This window comes from Ornithorhynchus anatinus, chromosome 2 (assembly GCF_004115215.2).
Source record: "Ornithorhynchus anatinus isolate Pmale09 chromosome 2, mOrnAna1.pri.v4, whole genome shotgun sequence".
Classification (NCBI taxonomy): Eukaryota; Metazoa; Chordata; class Mammalia; order Monotremata; family Ornithorhynchidae; genus Ornithorhynchus; species Ornithorhynchus anatinus.
Window position 1 is genome coordinate 38209551 of NC_041729.1, and position 12404 is coordinate 38221954.

At 45.1% G+C, this 12404-nt stretch overlaps 1 protein-coding gene across 1 annotated transcript in view; it reads right to left on the bottom strand.

Moving 5' to 3' along the window:
* LOC100082275 (cytochrome P450 3A21-like) overlaps positions 1 to 8540 on the bottom strand; it is a 36891-nt gene extending 28351 nt beyond the window's left edge. Inside the window, exons 1-3 of the mRNA XM_029057503.2 lie at positions 8381 to 8540; positions 4809 to 4902; positions 2274 to 2326 (exon numbers count right to left, since the gene is read on the bottom strand). Coding sequence (XP_028913336.1) covers positions 2274 to 2326; positions 4809 to 4902; positions 8381 to 8451 — 218 coding nt within the window. The 5' untranslated portion in view covers positions 8452 to 8540. The remainder of the gene's footprint in view (positions 1 to 2273; positions 2327 to 4808; positions 4903 to 8380) is intronic.
* Between the last annotated feature and the right edge of the window lie 3864 nt (positions 8541 to 12404).

Consider the following 12404-nt stretch of genomic DNA (forward strand, 5'->3'; position numbering starts at 1 on the left):
AGTGGGCTTTCATCTTGCCGTCCAATGCCATTTTTGTACCATCCCACCTTCCCCATCTCTCTCCTTCCTTTCCTTTGAAGTCCACATCTTCTATCTCTACCACCCAGTCCAATTACTAGTCCCACTCATCTACCGCCTGCCCCAGGACCCTCCTCCAACTTTCTGAACCATTTTGATATTTTCCTCACATTCCTCCTGTCATTTTCCATCCCTACATTGATCCTTGGGGACTTGAATATACACGTGGATGTCCCTGACGATCTTTTCACTGTCCACCTTCTCTGAATCCTTTACTCCAATGATGTCCCGTTCCACCCCACCTCACACACTCACCAACTAGGTACATACAGTTTAACAGGGAGGGAGAACAAGCGTTGGTCCTGGATTCATCTCTCTCATTCCACCCACATATTCACTCAGTCACCAAATCCCGTCAATTCTATTTTCACAACATTGCTCAAACCTACTCTTTCCTCTCCATCCAAACTGCTATCATGCTGATACACTCATCCTATCCCACCTTGACAACTGCATGTGCCTCTTCGCTGACCTCCCAGCCTCCTGTCTCTCCTGACTCCAGTCCAACATTTCACTCTGCTGCACATATTTTTCTAAAACAATGTTTTGTCTATATCTCTCCCCTCCTCAGGAATCTCCAGTGGCTCCCCATCCACCACTCTATTAAACTTAAACTCTTTACCACTGATTTTAAAGCTTTCAGTCAGTTATCCCCATTATCCCTCACCTCACTGTTCTCCTACTACGGCCCAGCCTGCACACTCTGCTCTTCTATCACCAGTTTACTCAGTGTGCCCTGATCTTGCCCATTTCGCCACTGACCCCTTTCTACCTACTCTCCTTAGCCAGGAACTCCCTTCCCTTCCATATATGCCAGACTATCACTCTTCCCACCTTCAAAGCATTATTAAGGTCACATCTCCAAAGAGGCCTTCTCTGTTTAAGCCCTCTTTTCCTGGGTTCACTCACCCTTCGGTGTCATCTGTGCACTTAGACTTTTGACCTTTGGGCATCTGATAATCACCCCACCCTCAACTCCACAGAATTTACATACATATCTTTAAATTATACATTATCAATTAGTCATTCTTACTAATTTCTGTCTCCCCCTCTACACTGTAAAATCACCATGGGCAGAGAACATGTCTGCTAATTCAGTTGTATTGTACTCGCCCAAGCACCAAGCACACTGGTCTGCACATAGAAAGGACTCAATAAATACCACTGATTGATACACACCCACTCAGCTATCCGTAGATATAAATGCTACTCTTTTAGTGTTCTCTCAAAATAGCACTCCTGGATTTTCATGCCGGTATTTATTTTACTGCTTTAGATAATGCTGCCAAGGTTTCTTTGCTTAAATAGCTCCGATCCTCTCCTATCCTACCAGAGAAGTATTTTGGTTGACTTGAATAAAGTAATTAAAGTCCATTTCATTTTACCATTAGTTGAAAGAAGTTTTCTTGTTTGTTAGGACAAGGAGTCTTTTTAGTGAATTAAATATGAAAGAGAACATTTTGAAAATTATGTATTCATGCATGTAAATACAAGATTCCCCCTCTAGACTGTAAATTCATCATGGACAGGGAACGTATCCGCTAATTCTGCTGTTTTGTACCCTCCCAAGTGCTTAGTACACTGCTCTGCATATAGTAAACACTCAATAAATGCCACTGATGTAATTCAAAATCTTTTATATCTGTTTACATTGCTACTTATATAATTATACTATACTACTTTTATCACTGTTTTTAAATATACTGTAGATATGATGTGTTGCTCCATTTTTTAGATCTTGGGAATGCATTAATGAACCTTATATTGTTGTCTATGAGAAACTATTTTCTTTAGAATTTTTTTGCTCAGAATGCTTTTTTTGAGTGTGGAATCAGTTAATACTAACCACAGAATTTCTCTACCTTTCTGTGTGTGAATGTGTGTGTGTGTGTGTGTATCCTGCTTAAGCAGCAGAAGCTGACTGGTTGCTGTGTGCTTAACCATGTTTCAAGATCTCATCCTCAGATCTAAAGCCTTGGGCAGAGTCCAGCATGTGTCCTTGGGCAAGTCACTTAACTTCTCTTTGCCTCAGTCACCTGGTCTATAAAATGGGGATTAAGACTTGGGGACATGGACTGTGTCCAACCTGATTAGCAGGTATATACAGCAGTGCTTAGTAAAGTCGCTGGGACATAGTGAGCGCAGAACAAATGCCATTCAAAAAATGTTGGGAAGATTTACTGGGAAATACTTACCCCCACACTTTACCATATTTTTCATAGCACTTCTTGTCAAACTCAAAAACTCCCTGAACAAGAATGAAGAATTTGGTTAGATACCAGATATTGTGGTGCAGAGGGAGACAGTCCATAGAATGAAGGCAGGTGTTCAGTCAATCAATCAATCATATTTACTGAGCACTTACTAAGTCCAGAGCACTGTACTAAGTTCTTGAGAGAGTACAATATAACAGAATTAACAGGCACTTTCCCTGCCCAAAAGCAACTCACAGTCTAGAGGTTCCAACCAGCTGTTAGAGCTATAAAAAAGGAAGGGGAACGTCTAAGAACAGGAGCTCCAGGGTCCACAGGGTCATCAGGCAATGTCTGAAGGGTTTACCACATACCACCCCAGCAGAGGAGGAATAAGACCTACCTTTCCAATCTCTAGAATAGAAGGAAGGATGTGGATAGTCACATTCAGAACAACTGCCTGGTGCGGTGAGGGACCGAGTCCTGTTTTGGGGACTTATTTTAGTGTTCTTGATTAGGATTGCTTAGTCTATAATTTAATTCATCTCCCTATGAGCTGTAGTAGGGCAACAGCTGCTTTCCTCTTCCTAGGACAGATTAGCTACAGAGAGGGCCCAGGATATATATTTTTTAATGGTATTTGTTAAGCGCATACTGCGTGATCTTTCCACTACAAGATGCTGCTCCCCAGATGAGGACCCAACCTCAATTGCCAAAACTCTGAATTTATATTTTTAAATTCAATGTTGAAAAATATAGAAGCAGCATGGCCTAGTGGAAAGAGTACAGGTCTGGGAGTCAGCAGACCTGGGGTCTAAGCCTGGCTCTGACAACTGTTTGCTGTGTGACCTGGGGCAAGTCACTTAATTTCTCTGTGCCTCAGTTCCTTCAGTGCTAAAATGGGCATTAAATCCTCTTCTTTCCTACTTAGACCGTGAGCCCCATGTGGGAAAGGGGCTGTGTACAATTGAATTAGCTTGTATTTACTCCAGGCTTAGAACAGTGCTTGACACACAGTAAGCATTTAACAAAATACCACGATAACAATAATAATGCTATTATATAGTCACACATACATATGTATATGAAAATATTAAAAATGTCATATAAATATACTCAATCAGTGGTATTTATAGAGTGCTTTCTTAGGTGAAATACATACACTTGTCTGCACAGCTCATGCCTTGATTATGTCCTGTAATTCGGGCCAGGATTCACTTCCTTCCCTCACCATACAGACACTAAGGCTGGGCCTGCCACACCCCAATCAGGTAGGGGATTGGGCAGGCATCTACGATAATAGAGTCAAATATGAAAGATCCTTGGTTGAGTTAGGGTGACTTCAGGACCAAGAATCCCATCAGGCATGCTGTTGGTGGAGCAGATGGAGAGTGGGAGGGAAGAAGTGTACTATATTGTGAAAGTTTTTACAAACAAAACTAATTTATGGCCAAAGAGACTATAGCCTAGTATACAGCATGCTAGGAGAAGCAGTGTGGCTTAGTTGGCAGAGCACGAGCTTGGGAGTCAGAGGATGAGGGTTTTAATCTTGACTCTGCTGTCTGTCTGCTGTATGACCTTGGGCAAGCCACTTCACTTCTCTGTGCCTCAGTCACCTCATCTATGAATGGGGATTAAGATTGTGAACCCCATGTGGGACAACCTGATTACCTTGTAACCACTCCAGTGCTTAGCACAGTACTTGGCACAGAGTAAGCACCTAAGAAATATTATTATTATTAGCACAGTTAAACAGTTCAGTTGTTCAGCACGGCCTAGTGTGAAGCAGTGTGCCCTAATGGAAAAAGCACAAGCCTGGGAGTTAGAGGAGCTGGGTTCTAAACCCAAGCACTGCCAACTGTCTCCTGTGCAACCTTGGACATGTCACTTAACCTCTCTGTGTCTCAGTTACTTCATCTGTTAAATGGGGATTAAGACTGTGAACCCCATGTGGGACAGGAATTGTGTCCAAACTGAATAGCTTGTATGTACCCCAGAGCTTAGAACAGTGCTTGACAAATAGTAAGCACTGAACAAATGCCGTCATTATTGTTAGTTACTATTTTTGTTTATATTAATGTCTGCTTCCCCCTCTAGACCGTAATCTCGTTGTGGGCAGGGAATGTATTTACGAATTCTATGATATTGTACTCTCCCAAGCACTTAATACAGTCCTTAACCCTCAGAAGATGCGCATTAAACATCATTAATTGATTTTTTTCTCTCTGTGGCCGAACCAGCCAGATAATTCAGCTAGCAGTGGGGATGTTCTTGATTTCCTTGGATGTATACAAGGAGGAAATAAACAGAGTTATAACTCTTCCAACACATTTGGAAAACAAGAATCAGCCATTATGCCATTCCTGAGAAACTGGATCAAAGATCCCTTCCCAATCCCTGATTCCACACCATTCCTTTCCTCATTGCACCACTTACCCAGTCTCTTCTGAGGGATACAAGACCCTGAATTTGAGTCAGAAATAGGTGGATGAGCTAAAAGTTTAAAATACCTGGGGGGAAGCTGTTTCTGTTACTTACATTTCGATATTCCAGAAATGTCCCAACGAACGGCAGAGGCCTTGGTCCAGGAATCCCCAACTTCTTAAAAATACTATATGGCCAGATCCCATATCTGTAATGTTAACACCCGGATGGTAAATGAGTAATTGAAATATTAAAGTGGAATCACCCATCTCGTTCATTCAGTCATAGTCTCTCCCTGCCACACTGCACATCTAGCTGCATCAGTTATTCCACACCCTGGTTCAAACTGTACTTAGATTTCTGAAGTAAGATTAAAACAACAAGGGACCACCAAGCTTGCATCCATTTCTTCAGCCGCATGAGAATGCCGTCCAATGGCATTTCGCTCTATGCCTTCCCAAAAGGGAAAACAAGGATAGATTTCCTTGGTAAGTTTCTATTCTGAGTCCTCCCTGGTGTGTCATTTAATTTGGGACAAGCCATTAAACTTTGGTTCTGTTCCCTGGTAATTGGAAATGGATCTGCATCCCCTTCTCCTCCTTCCAGATTTGAGAGAGGCTAAGGATTTGGAAGTTGCTTGAAACTTTCTGAGAGAAATTTGGCCTGATCTCAATGGGCTTAAGTAAATTGCATGGATGGCAGGTAACCATTTCTGTGGAAATAGTTCAGGAAATGGCTAACTACATGTCCTAAATTCACCGGATGTCTTGCCAGACCTCCACTTGATTGGGTAGACCTGGCCTGTTTGTGTGATTAGTTGGTAATCTTTGCTTTGGGGGCTGGGGCTCTGGGCTCTGGATGGGTAGGTTGGGTTACAGTGAGAGGCAGGAGAGGAGTCCAAGTGGCAACCGCTCAGGAGAGCTAACAGCTGATCTGGCTGGGGCTGCAAAGTCCCAGGTTAGGGAAGGCGGTGGTGAAGGAGGGAGAGCAGCGGTAGAGGAGGAGGAGACAGAGAATAGGGTGAAGCCAAAAGTCAGATCAAAGGGAGTATGAGGGAATGAGAAGCATCAAGGCCTAGTGGATAGAGCATGGGCCTGTGAGTCAGAATAATAATATTGGTATTCATTAAGCGCCTACTATGTGCAGAGCACTGTTCTAAGCGTTGGGGTAGATACAAGGTAATCAGGTTGTCCCACGTGAGGCTCACAGTTAATCCCCATTTCACAGATGAGGGAACTGAGGCACAGAGAAGTTAAGTGACTTGCCCAGAATCACACAGCTTCCAAGTGGCAGAGCCGGAATTCTAACCCATGACCTCTGACTCCCAAGCCCGGGCTCTTTCCACTGCGCCACACTGCTTCTCAAGAAGGACCTGGGTTCTAATCCCGGCTCCTCTGCTTGTCTGTTGTGTGACCTTGAGCAAATCACTTAACTTCTTTGTGCCTCAGTTACTTCATCTGTAAAATGGGGATTAATACTATGAGCCCCATGTGGGACATGGACTGTATCCAACCTGATTAGCTTGTATCTACCTCAGTGCTTAGTACAGTGCCTGGCACATAGTAAGGCAAACTATTTAAAAGAAAAAAATCTAAAAACAAAAACAAAATAATAAATTCATCACTGTAGCCCAGGGGGAAGACAGGTGACCGGGTTTGCAGAGTTAAGGGGTCCCCGATCTCAGTTGCCACTGGGCTCCACTTACAGTCAGTTGTCAGCCCACCCCCACCTCCATGGAAGCTTCTCTACTCTCCCATGCTCTAAACTCCAGTTTCTAGATTGTAAGCTCACTGTGGGCAGGGAAAGTATTTGCTAACTCTGTTGTACTCTACCCTCTCAAGCACTCAGTATAGTGTTTCTGCACGTAGTAAGTACTCCATAAATTTCTGGAACTTCTATCTAGGAAAAAGAAGTCAGTTTCTCTTCTATGTTGATTTTAAGGATGATAGGTCATCTGCTAGAGCACGACAGCCTAAGTCCATAGAAGGAAGAGATTTCTGAGCATCTGTGAAACCAGTTCTCTTTTGCAATAGAGGAATTACCCAGGCTTTTCCCAGCCTGAGCACACCTAAATGCAATCATTAGGAAAGGGGAACCTCCTCATTAATCTGTTTTCTTCCTTCTCAGTCAAGAAAGTTGGGTCCAGACTTTTGGGGGTAGGGAATCCTTGTATAGCCTGATTGTGGGTTTAACTTTGGATTAGAGGTTGTTCACCAGTATCAGGGGCCTGTTAATTAACAAGGGCATCTTTCCTTTCCATCATCTTAGCTCTCAAATTTCTGCCTTAGCTTCACTCTCAGTGCTTCACCCTCACTGCAATGCTTACAGGGTCAGGTGGGATGGGGAGAGTCTAACCAGTACCATTATCAGTACTTAAATAATAATAATGATAATTTTTATTAAGTACTAACCATGTGTCAAACACTGTACAAATAAGTGGTGTAGATACAAGATAATTATGTTAGACACAGTCTTTGTCCCTCATTGGGCTCTCAGGCTAAGTAGAAGGGAGAACAGGAATTGAATCCCCATTTTACAGATAAGGAAACTGAGCCCCAGAGATATTAAACGACTTTGACCCAGGTCCCACAGCAGGCCGGTGGCAGATCCAGGATTATCACCCAGGTCCCCTGACTCCCAGGCCCATGCTCTTTCCGCTAGGCAACACCGCTCTGAATAGGTACGTCTTCTTCAACTCCCAGTACGGTCCCTACGTTCATGGCGTAGTGGATAGAAGCACTGGGCCTGGGAGTCAGAAGGTTGTGAGTTCTAATTCTGGCTCTGCCACTTGTCTTCTGTGTAACCTTGTGCAAGTCACCTCACTTCTCTGCGTCTCAGTTCCCTCATCTGTTAAACAGGGATTGAGACTGTGATCCTGATGTGGGACAGGGACTGTGTCCAATCTCATTTGCTTGTATTCACCTCAGCGCTTAGTGCAGTGCCTGGAACACAATAGATGCTTAACAAACACAACAATAATTATTCTTATTAGTTGATGAACCAATAGAATCCTAATGCAACAGCCATTCTTCATTAGTGCCTGTTACATTAGGAACTACCATTCCTATAGCTGGTTCAGAATGTTCCCTGTTGTAATACAGTGCTCTGCACTCAAGTGCTCACTCAGAACACTCTGAGCCAGTCCACAGATTTCTCTATCACTCACCATGGAAGAACGGAGAGAGGTCACAGATATTTCACTGGTCCCGTGTCTCAATCCTCATTTTCTGTGTGGCAAAGGGACTCTAGTCTATAAGCCACTTGAGGGCAGGGGACATATCTACCAATTCTGCTATACTGTACCCTCCCAAGTGTTCTACACACACATTCATTCATTCAGTGATATTTACTGAGCGCTTACTGTGTGCAGAGCACCGTACTAAGTGGTTGGGAGAGTATGCTACAACAACAAACAGGCACATTCCCTGCCCACAACGAGCTTACAGTCTGGGGTGTCTGGGGTGGACACTTTATAAATATGACTGATGGATCGGTTGATCGAAAGGGACTGCTTTATGATGATTCATAGCTCACATAACTTTTTCCCCTGTCCCCCACACCCTGTGAAGGGAGCAGAGGGTCTTGTCCATCACAGAAAGTTCACTGCAGTGAAACAAGGACTGTAGATCACTTCGAAGCACTTAGCTTAGTGGATTCTACCATGAAAGAAAATCAAGGCTACTTACAAAATCAGAAGGGTCACGAATGCAGCAAGTAAAGTCCAGGTTGCTGGTGAAAGGGTTGGGAAGAAATTCATCTTGTCTCTGGGGAGGTTTTCTGCTCCTTGCTCCCCTGTCTTCCCTCAGGTGATTTTCTGCTCTCTGCTTCCCGGCTGAGTAGGGCGTAGGCCCTAGCAGCTTGTTTTTATTCCTCCTCCTGCTGGTGTCGTCACTGGCCTTCTGATCGAATAGGAAAGAGGGGAGGGTACAAGCGCGTTTACTAATTACTAGGTAAACCAATTGTATTTGAGTTCTTGCCGCCCAAAACAGCAGCTTTCTCAAGAGGCCTTGGACTCCGGGCTTCTGAACTACCGAAAGGACAGTGGGGTTGAAAGAACTGGGAGATTTCCTCGTGTGTCCTATCCCCACAGTAACCCCATCCCTCCAGCCTCCCTCCCTCCTGATCATGTTTCAAAACTCAGCTCACAACTCCAGGGCATTCTGGAACAGCCAGTGGCAAAGCTTCCAATGGCAAAGCTATTTTGCCCACAGCACTTTCCATTTTTCTTGCACCCAAAGCCAAATCTGGGGTCGATTGTGTTTACCCCTGATAAGAGCTGACTTCTGTAGCCCTGTGCCTAATTAAGGAGGTCAGTCAGTAAGTCACTCATATTTATCGAGCACTTACTGTGTGCAGAGCACTGTACTAAGTACTTGGGAGAGTATGCTACAACAATATAACAGACACATAGAGAAGCAGCGTGGCTCAGTGGAAAGAGCCCGGGTTTGGGAGTCAGAGGTTATGGGTTCGAATCCCAACCCTGCCACTTGTCAGCTGTGTGACTGTGGGCAAGTCACTTCACTTCTCTGTGCCCAAGTTACCTCATCTGTAAAATGGGGATTTAAGATTGTGAGCCTCATGTGGGACAACCTGATGACCCTGTATCTCCCCCAGTGCTTAGAACAGTGCTCTGCACGTAGTAAGTGCATAACAAATACCAACATATACAGTCTAGAGGAGGGAAGTTGGGCTCAGGAAAAGAACCCAGTCCTCAGAAAATAGTCTCTTAGATTGGGAACCCTCCACCCCCAAGATGGGACAGAGACTGTGTCAGCTCTAGTTATCTTCTCTCTAGTCCAGACCTTAGCATAGTGCCTGGCACATAGTTTGTAAACCCCTTGAGTGGAGGGATCATTTCTACCTACTATATTATACACTCTCAAGTGCTCTGCTTATGGTAAGTGCTCAGTAAGTATAGATGATTGATAGCAAATGCTCCATAAATACAGTAAGCACTTTATGGATAGCAGAGAAACTGGAGTAGGATCATAAAGCCAGAAGTCTGCCACTCTGGTTACTGTAGTGCATTGATGGAGCTGAGGTTCTGAGCCAGGGTCTCCTCTGTGGGTTGGAGGAGTGTCTAGCCCTAAGGGGGCACCCCTCAAAAATGAAATTGGGAATTGCAGTTGCCGGTGTGGGCAGAGAACATGTCTAACAACTCTGTTAGAATGTACCCTCCCAAGCATGTGAGTAAGTGCTCAATAAATACAATTGATTGATTGACTGATTGAACCCAAAGTCCCTGGGGCAGGGGCTGGGGGCAGGGCCAGGTGCTCAATAATCACAACAATAAGAATAATAATAGTAGTATTTATTAAGTGCTCACTTTGTGCCAGGCACTGTACTAAGCGCTGGGGTGGGTACAAGCAAATCAGGTTGGACACAGTCCCTGTCCCACATTGGGCTCACAGTCTCAATCCCCATTTTACAGATGAGGTAACTGAGACCCAGAGAAGAGAAGTGACTTGCCCAGGGTCACAAAGCAGACAAGTGGCAGAGCCAGGAGTAGAACTCATGACCTTCTGACTCCCAGGGCCGTGCTGTATCCACTATACCAGGTTGCTTCTCTACCCCTTCCTAGTCTGGGACAACATGGGTGTGGGTTTCAGGCCCCTCAGGAATGGGGACTCTCTTCCCTCAGGGTCACCGCAGCAGCGGGTGGCCCCACTGGTGGCTGACAGCCTGGCACACGGCAAGCCAGGCCCCACAGTGTAGCCTGGTGGGCCCAAGATGATGGATTGTCTTCCTGGCCTCTGTCTAGGAACCAGTCCCTGACCCTGATATCTCTAGGTTCCCCTATTGTCCTCCCCAGACTGCAGGGTGAGCCAGAGAGGGTCTTGCCCCGGCTCCACGGTTTGTGGGAGTCATCAAAACAAATGCCATTCAAAAAAATGAAACAAAAGCCATCAGAATAGATAATTCCATGTTAGTTTCAGGGTTGGCTTCAGACACTGAATTTACATAGCATGCAAGTCCAGCTGAAACTAGAGCGTTTTTCTTGGGGAATCCTGATATATGCCCCTCCCTTCCCCTATCACCTCCTCCCCAAAAGAAGTGCTTGACACTTAGTAAGCACTTTACAAATATCACCATTACTATTGTTATTATTATTATTGTTTGACCACCATTTTCCTATTTACCTCCCTCCATATGCACCCACTCAGTACAGACTGGCCATCACGGTGTTTAATTGCAGACATATTGACAAGATCTAAAACGGAATTGCAACTCCCTCTCCACCAGCCTGGTAAATTAGCCAAGGCCCTTACCTCCAGGGCCTGAAAAAAAGTAGACTCAATTTGAGGGAAATAAGATTGAGAAGCCAAATGGCCTAGTCAGAGGATCTGGGTTCTAGTTTAGATGCTGCCACTTAGGTGCTCTGTGACCTTGGACAAGTCATTTAAAACTTCCCTGTGCCTCAGTTACTGCATCTGTAAAATGGGGATTAAGACTGTGAGCCCTGTGTAGGACATGGATTGGGTTCAACCTGGTTATCTTGCATCTATCCCAGGGCTTAGTACAGTGCCTGGCACATAAGAAGCCCTTAATAAATAGCATTTCTTTTAAAAAAAGAACATTGAGTGTTGTAAACACGTGAATAAATGATGAAATCTGCTCCTTCCTGTTGTGGGATAGTGAAGTAGGAGAACTGTAACTAGCCTGGGCTCTGCTGTTGAACCTTGTGCAAGATACTCAATCTCTGGGCTTTGGTTAGCTCATCTACAAAGTGGGGAGAAGAGTCACAGCCTTTCCCTACCTCACAGCAGAACAAGGTACAAGTTTAAATGACAAGCTACTTCCATTCCAAAGCGTAGGGTCTATATCTGGACCTTCCTACTTTTCATCATATTTAATACCTTTCCAGCCTTAAAAGATCCCTCCAGAGAAAGTTATTTAGAAAGTACTCTGCCCTCTGCGTGAGCCTAACAGACTGAGGGTAGGAATAGGTGGCCATTACAGTGTTGCTAAGCGATTCCTCGTCTGAGGGACGACAGGCTGTTGAACTCTGTGGTCCTACAAAAAAAAAAGCTCCTTAATCCAGAAGCACAAATCTGGAAGCTTGAGTTACCAGAGCAGGCTGGACCCAGAGAGCAGAAAGGTGCACCTTGTCTTTCTCTCCTGCTGCTCCAATGTGGGTTTACCTGGCCTTTAGGGCCTCTGAGGGCGCCTTCACTATCACCCCCTCAAACTCGGAGGGCGCCTCAAAGGTCCTTCCCAGTTGTTCCCTCTTCCTGCACCTCCAAGAGTCAGGGATTGACTTGGAGCAATCCTATTTTAGAGAGGGAAACAGCTCATGGAGCACTCAATACTTCAGGGGCTTGGAGGTTCTCCCTCTGCCATTCCCTGCGGGCTCCAGGCTGGGTAGCTGTGGTGGACACTGTGGATGCTGCCAAGAGCCTGGATGCCCTGCCCTGCAGAGAGGACTGCAATAGACACTGGCCCTCTTCTTTTCCCTGGCTTCTCCACTTGGCTGTTCTAGCCATGGCTGCATGTGGAACACCTGTGGGCTGCCAGCAGCCTTTCAGGTTGCAGGAATAGGTAGGCAGAATTTGTGACGGTCTTGCCTAATATAGGGTGTTGGCGACTGGTTGAGGAGAAACTCTGGAAACCACACTTTGCCAACTTGGCCACGCCCGACAATAGAGGAAAGGGCCTCTCTAAACACCCAGAGATCCTTTTGGTGCCTCTCCTCTCTCTATCATTAATCTC